Here is a 15998-nt window from a genome sequence, read left to right on the forward strand (position 1 = left end):
GGACTTGTAAATACATTCCAACCACTAACTTTGAAGCAGAGGTTTAGCTGTCGTGATCTATATTTAATTTTTGCTTTGGACATTGTTAAAAAATAATGATTCGTGAGACTGTTTAATAAGAATTTTTATGTTTCTCATAATTCGTCGAGAATCATGTAGTTTAATTTATATAAATCATTCTACATGAAAATGATTTTCAGTCGATTTATCTTGAATAGACTCCGTTCTTATTTTAAGCATGATTTTAACTGTGATATAATATAGCTATTCAATAAATTAATACTTTGAATGTGATGTGAACATTAAAAACAAAGTCGTATTCTCTTCTCTCTTCTTCTTTTTTCCCACCTTTAAAAATGTTTACATTTCTTTTTAATTTTCGATTGGCCCACCTTTAAAAAAATTCACTCCATTTAAAAATATATTTGGTCCACCTTTTGTTTATTTTTCCAATCTTTATTTTTTTCAGAAAGATATTGTTTAATTTTTACTTTTCTTGGTCTTTAATAGTTTCATAACTAAAAAAAAATTTGTCAAATAAAAATAAGCCTCAACCCCTAACCATTCATAAATATTGATATTTTCTTCCGGGACATGGTGACGTGGACTCTATAATAGATAATGTGTGAGGAATGAAATTTTAATTTAATCTTTGTCTTAAGTCTTCGCCGAATTATTAGTTAAATTTCAAATGAACATTGCGAGAATATTATATTGTATGTCGGATAGAGATGTCTGCATTAACAAGCGAATTTAAAACACAAAAGTGAGGCTGTAATATGCCCAAAATTAATATTTTTTAAAAGAATATACATAATGTTTTATGAATTTTTTAATATCCTCACCTCATATATCTTTTTTATTTGTGATTCATCGAATAATTTAGTAAAGAATAAGTCTCTCCAGCATTTAAAATGTTATATAAGGGCAGAATCTGCCAGCCAGATTAAGTTCTCTTCACCAGCCAGCAGGACGGATGAGATGGGAAAATACAGTGTCTAATTTCTCACACATTAAAAAATAAAAATAAAAATAAAAATAAAAATGCAATGCTATTTTAAAGACAACATTTGATACAAAATCACCATCCATTTGAAGCAAACCATAGAAAATATACATGCACCCTGAAAAGCAAAAGGTTGAGGGGCTACGATTTACATGAAAACACAACAAAAAAGAATGTAAGTGCCAACACAGTTGAGATCCAGATTCTTGCCATCTCGTCATGGGCACATCACTCAGCGATCACTCGATATCAAATAAGATAGCTTTTGGACAATCTCAGACATCGGCGGCCTGAATTCTGGCTCGGGCTGCGTAAAAGGAAGAAAACATGTTAATACGCTACCATTACCATAATTCAAACGTCAATCGGTACAATCATGGGTTTGCTAGGTCACTAGGATCAGGATCCTGGCATCTGTGATTTTAAAAGGTTGCTAAATTTAGACATCAGATCCAAACAAAAATTAAATGAAACACTTTCCTGAGTCCATCATCAAGTACTATCACTCAAAACCAATCCATGGAATACAAGGAAAGGAAACGGGAGATATACCTGAATGCATAACGTGATTATATCAGCAAGTCGAGAGAGAGATTTAGATGGATAAGCACCCTTTAGAGAAGGCTCGACCATTCTTGACAATGCATCTATATCGTAAAGGTGTGGCAATGCCCATCTAGCCAGATATTGTGATCCTCGAGGACGGAACCTGTTTTGGGAAGAAATTAATTTATAAGCCTTTCCTCGTTTAAGGTATGTAGAATTAAACGTAGCAATATTTATCTAGATCCTAGCTACGGTATAAAGATTTGAAAAACCTGTCATAAGATTTTCGACCCGTAAGAAGTTCTAACATCACAACTCCAAAGCTGTAAACATCACTCTGCTGAGAATAGCTTCCTGTCTCGAGTTCTGGAGCACCGTAACCGTAACCTTGCAACTGATCAAAAAACACTAGCATCCATGAAAATTCGAATAGATGAAGCTGCCAACATCTGAACATGAATAATGACTCTATCGTTCTAACATCTAACATCGGTTAACACTTAAAACAATATGAAAATACCTGCAAGATATTACCTGAGTCATGTGATCAGATGATAACAAAGGAGCCAAGCCACAGTCAGAAACTCGTACAGAAAGATCATCATTTAGTAGCACGTTAGTAGACTTTAAATTCCGGTGCACAACAGGCGGCTGACACACCTCATGCAAATATCTACAATAAAACAGCACAACTAAGTCTCCAAATAATAATGGGTAAAAGTGCGGAGTGAAAGATTTTTTCCAAAAACTGCGAAAGACCAAAGGAATTAAAGCAAGCAGGACTGAAATGTGTATTTTAAGAATAGGTGAACCAGGAAATTTATCTATGTGGATAAATCAAATAACCTAATTTTCTTGTCAAAATCTTATTCACTTTTGGTAAAATGAACGTACTCCAGAGCCTGTGCAGCTTGAAGCGCCAGAGTCATACGGGTATTCCATGAAAGCTTTCTCTTGATCTCGTCATCCAGGTGCAATGCCTCATTAAGTGTCCCACGATGGCAGTAATGGTAAACAAGCAAGCGTTGTCCATGCTCCATGCAGTAACCGACAAGTTTAACTATATTTGGGTGTTGAAGTTTTGAGATACTTGCCACGAGCTCGAGGAATTCACTGTCACTCAAATTCTCTGAAGCTGACTGCTCCAGTTTCTTGACTGCCAGTATCTAGAGATGTGTTGACAACCTCATGAGAAGAGCAACATGGACACAAACAATACATTACATCAAATAAAGACCATGTTTCTCCCTTGGAATCCATTGAAGATGGAGGGAAACAGAGTCATCAAGGGTGTTGTGTCACATACATAACAAAATCTTGTCTAGGATGGGCAGCTACCATAGTACACTGTTACAGAACTGACCAAGATGACTCTATACCGAAGGGTGGAAAAATAAAAAAATATCTAGAATAATATATCCGTGCGACAATCAAACGAGAGGCGATGTACTTTCATAAGTGATCAGCCCATGGTCATTTTTGTAGAAAATGACCCGTCTGCAAATTAAACAGGCCTCTTAAAATATCAACATATCATACAACATTGAACCAAAGAAAACAAACAAATACAATCACAAAAAAACAAGAGTTCGATTCACAAGTATTACATCCAGCAGATAGCAAAGAGTCCAAAGATACATCATAAGATGCGTACCTTTCCATCAGGAAGTAGAGCTCTATAAACTGTGCCTAGTGTGCCTTTGCCGATAAAATTTTCTTGAGAAAAGCTGTTCGTATATTGTTGAAGAGATGCAACTGTGAAGAAATTGGTAGAGCCTAGACTTTTAGAAGCGTTTTCCCTTGAGCTTAAAGCAGTAAAAAATGGATCAGCAGGAATTTTTTCGGCAGACACTAGTGGAAATGGAGGGGTGCGGGTTGATAGAGAACTATCCAATCTTGTCATATCTATACTGTGATCCTTTCCTCGAAAGGTGTTCTTTGGCACTGCTTTGGACGATAACATTTAATTGATCGGAGGGAAAATGGAAAAAAACTGACAGTAGAAAAGAGAAAAAGCATGGGGGAGGTTGATTACCTTTCTCTACTTGGTACAAAGGTTTTTGTGAAGATTGATCAGGTTTCTGAGTCTCGGTCATAACACCATGCTTCTCCATCTCTTGATTCTTGGCTATTTTCTCACTAAATTTTCTTCTACAGCATCTGAACAAGAAGAAACATACGCCCAAAGCAAGTACTACAACTACAAACAACCCAACAATAGGTATCCATGAGATGTTACTAGCAGTGTTGTGCTTCGTTTTCCCACCAGATTCTGGTAATCGAGATGCTGATGGCCCCTTTACATTAACTGAAGGAGCTGACCAAGGAGATGGTGCCTCCAAAGGGGATAATAAAGGAGATGGAGATGGTGGAGAAGGTATTATCGTAGTGTTGAAGGGATTACCTGCGCTTCTGCACCATGAAAGGGAGGTCTTATTAAATCACAAGGTAAAGATTTGAGCTAAACTGCAAAAAAGGCCAGATGACAGAGAAATCAACTTAAAGTTTCACCTGAAATTTGGAATAGTAATCAATTTTGGTGGAATAGGTCCAGAGAACAGGTTATTCTCTATGTTTCTGGAGGGTGCAAAGGGGGGGAAAGAAGAATGTAACAACTCCAGTAAAGAAAAGTGAATTATTAAAATAATAAACTATCACATGGTGAAGAACTACAGTACAAATTTATGAGAGGAAGATCCTGCAGAACATCCAGCATTCCAGAGAGCTGATTGTTCTGCAAATGCCTATAAACAACAAGAAGACACGGGTAAAAAGAAATTGTTAATCTTTACTGTGTCAAAAAGAATGCAAATGAGCAAATACTGTGAAAAATTTTCTAGGATACAGTAATTTTATTTGGGCCTAAGAAGATTTCTGTAGTGGACTATCCATATTAGTTGCAAAATTTCTTTTACTAAATGAACATTCATTTTACCAGTACAACCGGCCTCTCTCATTGAAACTCACCAAATATAAACACGCAGGCTACATAAAGCATTTGAGTGGTTCATAACATGAGCCATGGATACTCAGGACGATATGGTGGAAATAAGTATCGACAGTCAGATATTTATATTTTTTCCCATAACTGATTGGCGTACCGCAAGATATTATGGCTTGAAGAAAACTCTTGTAGTACAATACAGTCCAGTCAATATTAGCATAGGAAAATACAATATTAAGACCACATTTTACACTCAGAGACTATACACTTACAAGGTGGTCAGAGATGACAAATTCCCCATTGAAGAGGGCAGCTGGCCAACTAAACTATTCCCTGACAAATCCCTGCATCATCAGCACGATTTAAATCAAACAAAGATCGTCTAAGTGTATCTAACATGAGCTTCTGTTCCAAGTACATAAAATCTGACATGTTAATCAACTCCGTGAGCTGTTCAAAGGCATCAGGAATCGATCCAGTTAATTGATTATTGTTCAGAGACCTGGAAAGTAAAGGGCTTTTAAGTAAACTAGAAATAGATACAGAGCAGGTGAAAAGAATAGACTAGAGAAAGTAGGACTAGAGAGAGAATAGAACTTACAAATCTGTCAACTGCCCCAACGTTGATAAAGTACCTGGAACATTTCCTGTAATCTGATTCTCTGAAAGAGAACTAGAGTTCGTGGTGTTTTATGCGGGGTGGGCGGGGGGATAAGGGTATTATCAGCCATTATTTACAGAAAGAGTTGTAAGTTGTAACATGATGTAATAACCAGTTTGAGATCAGAAACATACAAGATTTTAAGAGTGACCGGCAAGTTCGATGGTATACTGCCTCCAATGTGATTATTGCTTAAATCTCTGCTTTATAGGAAAATCAACATCTTTAATCTCCGTACAAATTGATTCAATTATGTAAAAGCACTACAAATTAATCAAGAAAACAATGCGCAATTGAAGACTCGTTTATAAAGCAATTCCATGCGAATAGCATGATCAAAGAATGAGGCAAGAAACAAGGAAAGCCATTAGAAACAAACTCACATCACCATAATTGAGGCAAACGATCCCAAATCATTGCCCAATCCTCCGCCTAAATTTGCACCAGATAATTTTCTATCAATCAAGGACAAGAAAGTTTATTCACATAAAAGTTAAATTATCATACAGCGTGATTGAAAATTAGGACACATCTTACATTGAAGTTATATTCGCATTCACGCACTCCACGCCTTGCCAGTTTGGCTGTCCGCATGGATCTCCTCCAGTGGAAATCCATCCAGTAAGTGGTGGGGATCCCAGAGAAGTATATAAACTATTTATTGCATAAACTGACATGAAGCATTCCAAGACAAAAACAAATACCATAAGAACATATGCTATTTACAGCACAACCGACACATAATTCCAAATATAAGAGGAAAATTCCCACAAGTACTCAGTGTTAAATTAATTAAACATCGAATTATTATTGTTTTTCTTGAGAAAAATAAAGAACAAAGAGAGAACATTCCAATTCAGAAGAAAGATTCATTTTACACAAACAAAGTGAAACCAGTGAATATAGAAAATTTGAACCAACAGCTTACTATCACGAGGGTCGGTGACTCCCAATGCAAATTGCAACGCAGAAAAAACAACCGAAAAGAGAAGAACCCATGAACGAATCTTCCCTCCGAAACAAGCCATCTCCAGTTAAGAGCCACCCCACCCAGTATTCAAGATCTTCTTTAATCCCTTCGCTTTCTTGTTTCTTGAGTATAACCTTCCGCAGAAACACTTGAAGAATCTGAAGTACAAAGCCAAACTAACAACGAAAAACTCCAATAATTAAAAAAAACCACTTTTTTAATCAATGGAAAGACAAACGGTCACATACACAACAACCCACATAAATACATACGTACACACACAAAACCAGTAATTAAGGCAAGTTAAGAAGCACAAACCCTCAAGTTTCAGCACCATTGGCTTTAGACACACACCATAAATCATAAAAAACAATAAGAAGATTTCTTCGTTGAGATGATGAAGACAGAAACAAACCTTGTAAGAATAAAATGTGGTACCGACAATGGTTGTCTGTTGCTTACCTTTTTTCCTTAATAAGTGGGCAAAGGCAAAATGACCCTAGTTGATTTCATAAATTGTCTGTAAAGATTACAGCTATATGATTATAGTCAATTGTTAGACTTGCTTTCTAAAAGCGCAATTATCTGTGAGTGGTGGAATGTTTATTCGATTTTTTAAGATTAATTTGAAAGAAAAAGGAAAAACAAAGTTATTGTACCGTTGGGTCATGGAGATAAGGGTGGGGTGAGTCAAAATTTGATTTCGGGCCTAAAGTGTAAGGTCTTGTCATGGGCTTAAGCCCGATACTTAAGATCCAACTTTATTTCGGGCGAAACAAGGTTCGTAAAATATAAGATGAAAACGAAATTGAATAGGTACCTTCAAAGGATCGAACAGTAATTTTAATTTCCAGACAGTCCCACAGCTATTTAAAAAATTGTTTCAGCTAAATTATTTTATAAAATATTATAGATTATTGGACTACCCTTTGGGTAAACTATAACATCTTATTTTAAGAATAAATTGGTAACATATTTGGATAAAATTAGATAATTGTGTTTATTTATTATAATAGAAGGCATATAACACTATAAGGGAAATAATACAAATAGCTATATATATTTGGATACTATATATGTTTATTATGATATTTATCTCAAATTCGACCCAACATATGAAAAATATTATTTTTATTTCAAAAATATTATTTTTCATTGAATATTTGGGTCGGGGTGTCTCATTGATATATATTCGTAAGATGATCTTACAATAGACCTACTCATTGATATATTTGATGTTTCATACGTCAAGCTGCTGACATTGCATTGTTTGATCTGGTTGATTATGTGGATCGTAAAAGAGTGACATAAAATCTTAACGAATAATATTGTGTCTAGTGGGGGACATAGTCGACGGTAGAGAAATGGTAAGACAGATCACTAAAGTACATGAGACAACACCAACAGATAGACACGCACATCCCCAAACTCATAATTAAGTGTGACAACCCAACTAATAAGCACTCAAACAAGTGTAATATGCGTTGTTACGACAATAAAGAAATAAAATTATGTATTGGTCGTCAAATATAATTTTTTATCTAGTGATAAACGTTTGATTTAAAATTTTGAATTTTTCTCAACTTTTTAAGGAAAAAATTGATCATCTCAATTTCGAGAACATGAAAAATTAAAATTGTAAATATAATCTTTTAAAACCATAATTTTTTATATTAAAATTCAATAAATAAATGCCTCTTCGTTGAGAGAAAAATTTATGCGAACGTGTAACTTCAATCACAACTCATTGCTTGTTCCTTCACCCAGTCTGCCACCAATTCCCACTGACGGCAAAAATAATCAATACCGTGTAGCTCAAGGTGTTTTCTGATCCGTGATTTGATGTATATATAATATATACGTTCAATTATTTTATTATATGCGTAAAAAGTCGTGGACTGAGTATCATGTGAGACCGTCTCACGGATCTTAATATGTGAGACAGGTCAACCCTATCAATATTCACAATAAAAAGTAATACTCTTAACATAAAAAGTAATACTTTTTCATGGATAACTCAAATAAAAATCTGTCTCACAAAATACGACCCGTAAGACCGTCTCACACAAGTTTTTGTCAAAGTTCGTGACCCAGATAGGCACCAACTTCTAAATGTTTGTTGTAATATACAGTGACATCAAAGTGTACATTATTATAGAATTATCTATCTTTCGTTTTTTTTAAAAAAATAAAATACATTTCACTTATATATATATATATATATATACGAAGATATATATATGTATATATATATAAGCAGTGACAATCAATCATGTTGAGTTTTAGTTGACCAAAGTCGTAATATATATAATCGAGAGTGGAGTGGAGCCACATGCATGCACACATTATTACATTGTTTAAACAAAATTTTGGGGTATCCATAAATTTTGGATTATAATAGACAATATCATGAGATCCATTATTGTGTCGATTAAAAATTCAAATCTTTTTTATTCGTAGTCTATTTTTATTTTTATTAACTTTTAAAAAAATAATTATCAAGACATGATAAATATGTATTAATCAAGTGCATAATATTAGGACGAATATACTAGATATAGACCAAATGTCTTTTTTATATATAAATATTTAGGTAAACCTTTTATTTCATTGATTTTTTGCAAAATATTGTACATGGGTGAGATGTTCGCTCGAATATACTTGAAAACAAAACTCCACTCATGCTAAAATAAAAATCTTTAGAGTAGGTCTCTTGTGACACAGTCTCACGAATCTTTATCTGTGAGACGGGTCAACCATACCAATATTCACAATAAAAAATAATACTCTTAGCATAAAAAATAATATTTTTTCATGGATGACCCAAATAAGATATCCGTCTTACAAAATACTACCCGTGAGATCGTCTCACACAAGTTTTTACCAAATCTTTATATGTATTAGTGATAGAGCACATGCGATGTGTATATATAATACGATATATAATTTAAAATATATTTTTGATTACCAACATTTTTTATTGAATTAATATGAACGCAATAACTTGGTGGATAGCTTTCATATTGTGTGACGATGAATTTGTATTTTAAGACGTTTTTTTTTAAATGATGAGATGATTAAAAAATACATAATATAGAGATGATAAATGATAATAATCTTTTGTCAAACATTAAATAAAATATAGATGATCAGTAATCAATCGATTTCGAAATATCCTATGTCATTGTTCCTAATGTATGCAATAGGTACAAATAATTAGATTAGCAGTAAATAATGTGCTAATATTAAATGAAAAAAACGAAACCAATAGTTGGATTAGGTTAACTAATTTCATCAAATCATTTAAATAAGTTACGCATGTTTTGGAGTAAAATAGTCCAAATTCGACTAATGAAAAAACAAAGGAATGTTGCCAATCTATGAAGTTTCTTCTTCTTCTTCTCAAATCACATGCCACGAAGGAAGGCACCAATCTTGCACATCGTTTTCTAAGTTTCGAAACGAATTATTGGATCAGATGCTAAAGCTACTAATATTTAATGTCATATATAATCCATCTCTTTTTTCAATAGATTGATCCAATCGAGTGAAAATCCGAAGTTAGCTAATGTTAAACATGATCCGAGCTCACAAATCAAGTTGTACATGTTCTAGCTCATCGTTACATACATAAATGTGCAACTTTGAATTTTAGGAAACCGGAAAAATAAAGAAAATGTACATTTTGACTTATTATAATATTAATGAAACATTATTTTGGATTAAAAAAAAAAAAACAACTCTAACCATCTATGCAAGATTTTAGACATAAATTATATACATTAAAAAAATGAAAGTTGCCAATCATGTGTTTTATTACCTTTATATGAGAAAACATTTTAATAAAATAGTAATGTTGTCAATCATGTGTTTCTTGTCAAAAATTTCTCCAGCCCAATAAATACACATTAACAATTTTGACTCCTCAATTCATTCACGTCCCCCTTCCCACCTCCATTAAAGCTCCTTGACCGCTGAACCATGAAAGCTTGAATCACTGAAAGCTTGCTTCCAATGGGTTGCTGTGTGAGCACAGACTCTTCCCACATTTCGAGACCCGAGAGCAACAGGAAGCATAGCAGCAAATCTCCACCTCCCACGCATCCTCTCCAAGAAGAAGAGGCGGTTAAAGAAGTACTCTCGGAGACCCACACCATACCCAAACGCCCGTCGCCTGGATTCCAAGAAAATGGACGAACTGAAACTCCATTCGTCAAGACTGCATCATTACTGATGCCAGTACTATCCAAGCCTCCTCTAGACGAGAAGAAGCCCCGAAACGGAGTTGTCCCCCAGAAGCCGTACGTGGTTTTCGGTAACGAGGAAGTCTCCGAGGAGGTCTCTGAGATCTGCAGCACTGTGAGCGAGAGCCTCAGTGTTTCTACTTCCGTCGCAGAGAAGAAAGACAACTACTGTCGCGAAAACGAAGTCGTGAGTGGAAGAAGAAACAGGTCACCGGCCAGGGTCGGGAACCAGTCGTTTCCCGTAGAATACAAAAGAGAGAGGTCTGCCGGTAAATCCCCGTATCGGAGATCGGAACCGTCACCCGGTCGTTTTAGGACCGGAGCTGGAACCGGGTCTGGGAAGAAGAAGGACAGCAATGACGAAATCCCCGTGAGAAGATCAAGATCTCCGATGATGCGTGCAGATTCTGGTCCAGTCAAACCTATCGCGGGTCGGATCCAAACATCAAGGAAAACGGGTAAATCACCGAGTCGTGGGTCGGGCGAGAAGATCCGAAAGCTCGAAGAAGAGGCGGAGGACAATAGGGACCAGCAGCAGATGCCGATGACTAGCAATGAGCTACTGGAAAATCCACTTGTGTCCTTCGAATGTTTCATCTTTCTGTAAGAACTAACTTAGGTTCTTGGATGTAATTGTCAAGGGCTATTTTGGTCAATCGAAGTAGCCTGGGAACGTTGTAAAAGTCAAAAGGTCAGTGGAGGGAAATATATTGATTGTTTAATGTGTGGTATTTTATTAGTTAAATTAAAGAATATGTGACACTGACCTCTTGACCCAGTTCGAGATCTTGATTTGTATTTAAAATATAAAATAGGAAAAAATTGTTTAGGCATGTGGCAGTAATGAATTAAATAATTTAATAATGCTGTTTCGGGGTCAGCTGAGGTAAGTCGATTCACGAGATTAACTTGGTGGTGTAATACGCTTCCTGTATGTTATGTCACTGTCTAGGAATCTCACCCTCTTAACCGCAATCTTTGCCCCAATTTCTATTAATAACAGGGAATATCAAGATATCTTACCGACATATATACAAATGGCCATGTCTATCATATTTGAAAGGGTAGTTATTCAAATATTATATATTATTATTATATTTTAAACGTTTCGTATCGATTTTCATTCGAAAAGACTAATGTGTCGTTACTATTAATATTTATTATACATGTTTTGATATTCAAAAATCATGTATCATTATCTAAATCTGAAACAGTTGATACATATATTAGTATCATAATTTTAATGTTTTATTTTGATTTTTATCCGAGAATAGACATGTGAGTTCAGAGAGTGCAAACAAATTTTGTTGTGGATCAAGAAGTGAAAACACGTGATTTTTCTGATAATGACTGAATGCAAAATTAAGTTTGGGTGTGGAAATTTAAAGTAAGTTTACTCATATATAAATATATAATATTATACTCTCAATACTAATAGTAATAGATAAATGATAAACAAAAGCTTGTGTGAGACTGTCCACGGATCGTATTTTGTGATACGAATCTCTAATTTGGGTCATAGATGAAAAATTATTACTTTTTATGCTAAGAGTATTACTTTTTATTGTGAATATCGGTAGGGTTGACCCGTCTAACAAATAAAGATTCGTGAGATCGTCTCACAAGAAACTTACTCTAAATGATAATAAAAACATATACTTATCAGCTGAATTTAACAATATAAAATATAGTCAACAAAATAACCTTTATAAAATTTTTTATTTTTTATTTTTTGAAAAATGACCATTCCACATGTATTTGAATATATTCAAGTATATATAAGAACGAGTTATTTTTCGAAAACAAATTTGATCAAAATTACTCTCAAATTTTTTGGGTAAACTTTCAACGAACTTGACTTGTGAGCAACGGCCCAAGCTAGTGAAAATGAGCTGGAGCTAAGTTCTAAGAAATTCTCTACTCCCATTTGTTGGGCTCAATATTTAGGTCCAATAGCAGTTCAACAAAATTTAGATTACTTGCCTCATAGATTCAAATTCAAGAAAATAAAGGAAATTTTAGATTAGTTGCATCATGGAATATATTTTGATATGTTCGAGGCATTGGATTCTTCAACTGTGGAACAAATCAATCTCAAGTTTAAGGCCAAGCATGATGATATTTCCCAAGATTTCACCAGTTTTATATATGTACTCGTTTCGGCGGTGGTCCTAACCTTTTTCTTTATACACAGAAGTTCTAGAAATCTTTCACCAGTGTCCCACCATTTTGTGGCCTCCACTAACAAAATAAAAAATCGTGGATCAAACATAAGATAAAATACACAGCATTGTTCAATTGATTATCTGTCCAGCTCCACGTATTTTTATTTTGAATTTAGATTTTAAAAAAAAATTGTGGAAGTATTTTTTTCGAAAATTTTATAGAGATGGAACTCATATGACTACCAAGAACCGATGATCAAAGTCTTGATGTCCCCAATAAGATTTATTTTCGACTTCATTCAAATGTTAATCCCATAAATAATTCATAACAAAATCGTGTCTTACAAGTTCCACCCCCCGGCGTTCCGTGTAACTTTTATGACGAAGGCAACGGATTGAACAAAATACGATAATGCATCTCATTAATAATGCTCGTCTCGCCATATAATATAGCAGAGACCAGAGCAAATATAGATAAACATATATATATATACATCATGCTCAAAGACTAATAACCAAAAGATGTCTCGTTTTTGCATCCCCTCGATTAAACTTCCATGCTCATCACAATTCACAAGAGTGATGCATGATTCCGTATTACATGCTGATGACTTTAGGCCGAGTTGGGATGATTGGGTAAGTTGGTTAGTTGTTTATGCGATGGCCATGGGATCCGTTCAGGGGGACAAGGGATGGGGGCCGGATGGGCTATGTATTTGGGAACAGTGTCACCAGGCATTAGTACCGAAACTTCTTTGGCATTGAGGGACATCTGGGAAAAATGAATTCAAACGAGTCAGTGTCCAAGAAAATGCAGAACAAAACCATTTCGTTCTCACGTTTAAGCTTGAAACTATTAAGGTTACTTTCTTTTTCTTGAGCACAATATTAAGCATTTTTCTTCATGTAAGTTTCTAGATTTACTCTTCCTAAAATGATTTTTGGCTCCTCGATGGGACTAAACACCACATCCCCTACAATCAAAATATTCACGTTCTCGCTACTTATTTAGGCACTGCTTTGACTCGTGAAATGATATTATATACAAATCTGTAATACGAGGATAATAAATAGACATATATAAATAATATAACTATTTTCAACTCCGCTTGTTTCAGAACCTAAGTAAGCGATGGACGAAACAAAGACATGAGTTACCATCCCTTGGCACCCTTAATATGTGAAAATCGTTCTTGATGATATGGACAGCAATTCTTTATAAACGTCGTACAAGCACAGATGACTAAGATTGTCTCAAAATAAAAATTATTGGACTAATATTATATTATCCAAAACAATATTAAACAATTCAATACAGCCATAATTCACAGTATATATACAAGGAACCTAGCTTGTTTTGAACATTATTAAAGCTGGGAAAGCAGACAATAAACTAACAGGAAAACAAACTTTAGTTTTCAAAGGTTGACATACTGTCCCCAACAAGTTGTTTAGTCCTCTGGCTCTCTGAAGATTATACATTTCAATGTATTTAAATAAAGTATTTTTTAATTTTGCTAAGACAAACACCATGTTGGAACATCTGAACAGGAACTCAAACCGAATCGAAGTCTAAAATAGCTCATTTTTCGAGATTCAAACCGACTCAGTAAAATCGAGCTCGAGCTCTAATAATATTAAAATCCGAGTACATACATCGACAAAGAATATAATATTTTGGGGCCAAAAGGTGAATGTACATCACAACAAGGGGGGTGGGGATGAGCTATAGAATGAGGAAATGTATACTTTTAAGGCCTAACTAAAGCTTCGTCTCTCATTAATGGGAGTAGGGACCATGAAACCAGCTAACAAATTCTTGAACTAGTAATTATACGTAGTAGCGTGCCAAAATCCCAGGAACGTTCACATGCTGTTATTCTTAAAGAATTCAAGACTTTATGGTGTAAAAAAACAACACAGTACCAAATCCACAATTTTCTTTTTATAAATTAACTGTAAATAGATTATCATTCACAATTTCCCAAAACAAAACATTATCCCTCAAATTTAAACTATTTATATTTCAGACTGTATGCCTCAGAACCAGGAACAGTATCTTACAATTTTGTTTTCATATATAGATTTATAAATGGTTCTGTTATCTATATATACAGAAATATTATGTTGTCCCCTAGTATAAAATTTTTAACTTCATCCATTCACGGAACTCTTCTTCCTCCTGGTCAGAAGCAGAGGCTTTGACGTTGAGTGTACATCTTACAAAAAAAAAATAAGGAAAGCTCAACATAAAGACACGGTATTTCCAATTTCTACCGAAATCAAGAAACTGGCGCGGATGATAAAACATTGCGGGCAAGTAGATGAATGCATATAAAATTGGGAAAAATGAAAAGAAATGGGAAAAAAAATAGTTGGGCTTTTGTCAGAAAAGTATTCATCAAAAAACCAAAATTTTAATCCAAAGTGCCAAACAGTGAAGTGAGCGAACCAACCAATAAAGGGCAAAAACAAGAGCAACAAAAGAGAAGAAAAAAGGAGATGAAAAGTCAAGAAACCATATGTATAATACCCACGTAAAATATTATAATAAATCCAAGAGATGCTTACTTTAGGAGATGGGTAACCAAGCTTCGCATTGAAGCCACCAGCACGATTCTGAGCCTCAACATCGGACTGTAACCGGCGTCCACCGGCCGCCGTGACCGCCGGCGACGTAGTTCTGAGAAACTTCTCAAAGATAGCCATAACAAGAAACATGGAAATGAGAATGGCAGTGGCCACAAACCCAAACGAAACAGCGTTGACAGAGTTGTCAAAATGAGTCCAATCGTCATCTTTCTCCAAGTACGGTGGCGCACCACTCGGCGCCGGTGTCCAGCCTCCCCACCCATCTTCTTTCCCACCCATTGCAAAAACCCACTTTAAGATTCAAACTTTCAGCAATATTCAAGCTCCACACGAACATAAAAACTAAAGGTGGGTTCTGAAGTTTCTATAGGCAGTTGCAACAGCTTGGGAAGACAGGGAAATGCTTTTTCCAAGGGATTTCTTCAATGCAAATCAAGAACAGTAATATGAAAACTAGATGGAGTGCAATAATTCTACCGACATAAGATCCCTTAATGGGTAGATATGAGACCTTTTTTGGGATTTGGATTGAAGAAAATAAGTGTGAAGAAATTGTTTGCTACAGGAACTTCGGTTGTTTTTGACAGTTGAAAGGATCTTATATGCTGTGCTCTGTTTCCCGTGCTTTTTTATGTGTTTGAGTGTGTGCCTGAGCGATTGTGTGGATGATTTTGGTTCACATGCAATTTGTTTCTTTTTAGCACCTCCATTTTCCTTTTTTTTTTCCTCCTTTCGAGTTAAGGACTCTTAATTTTGACTTTTTGTTAGACTTGGTCAAGTTCTCGGGAGAGGGAAGATAAGGCATTTGTTTAAATTTTATCACATATCTAATTTTTAAATTCGATGCGATCGAAAAAAATTCACACCTAC

At 34.9% G+C, this 15998-nt stretch overlaps 2 protein-coding genes across 5 annotated transcripts; both read right to left on the reverse strand.

The window, feature by feature from the left end:
• Positions 1-1203: 1203 nt before the first annotated feature.
• On the reverse strand, positions 1204-6715 carry LOC140964405 (protein STRUBBELIG-RECEPTOR FAMILY 3-like). Of its 4 annotated transcripts, none has more exons than XM_073424159.1 (17): positions 6543-6715; positions 6086-6285; positions 5695-5827; positions 5541-5612; positions 5292-5357; positions 5098-5169; positions 4927-4998; positions 4769-4840; positions 4231-4296; positions 4064-4129; positions 3588-3964; positions 3207-3499; positions 2447-2718; positions 2087-2225; positions 1825-1946; positions 1559-1715; positions 1204-1313 (listed from the first exon to the last, which is right to left on the reverse strand). In XM_073424159.1, exons 2-17 carry the CDS (start codon positions 6183-6185, stop codon positions 1239-1241), a joined length of 2154 nt encoding a protein of 717 aa, XP_073280260.1. In that variant the 5' UTR covers positions 6186-6285; positions 6543-6715; the 3' UTR covers positions 1204-1238. The 4 variants fall into 4 exon arrangements, with proteins under 4 accessions (XP_073280260.1, XP_073280261.1, XP_073280262.1 ...); XM_073424160.1 differs by having other exon boundaries at positions 6446-6715; XM_073424161.1 differs by having other exon boundaries at positions 6590-6704.
• Positions 6716-12842: 6127 nt separating this feature from the next.
• On the reverse strand, positions 12843-15826 carry LOC140964167 (uncharacterized). The gene is made up of 2 exons (XM_073423719.1): positions 15108-15826; positions 12843-13308 (listed from the first exon to the last, which is right to left on the reverse strand). Exons 1-2 carry the CDS (start codon positions 15405-15407, stop codon positions 13150-13152), a joined length of 459 nt encoding a protein of 152 aa, XP_073279820.1. The 5' UTR covers positions 15408-15826; the 3' UTR covers positions 12843-13149.
• Positions 15827-15998: the final 172 nt, after the last annotated feature.

The sequence above is a fragment of the Primulina huaijiensis genome, chromosome 18, assembly GCF_012295235.1.
Source record: "Primulina huaijiensis isolate GDHJ02 chromosome 18, ASM1229523v2, whole genome shotgun sequence".
In the NCBI taxonomy this organism is placed as follows: domain Eukaryota; kingdom Viridiplantae; phylum Streptophyta; class Magnoliopsida; order Lamiales; family Gesneriaceae; genus Primulina; species Primulina huaijiensis.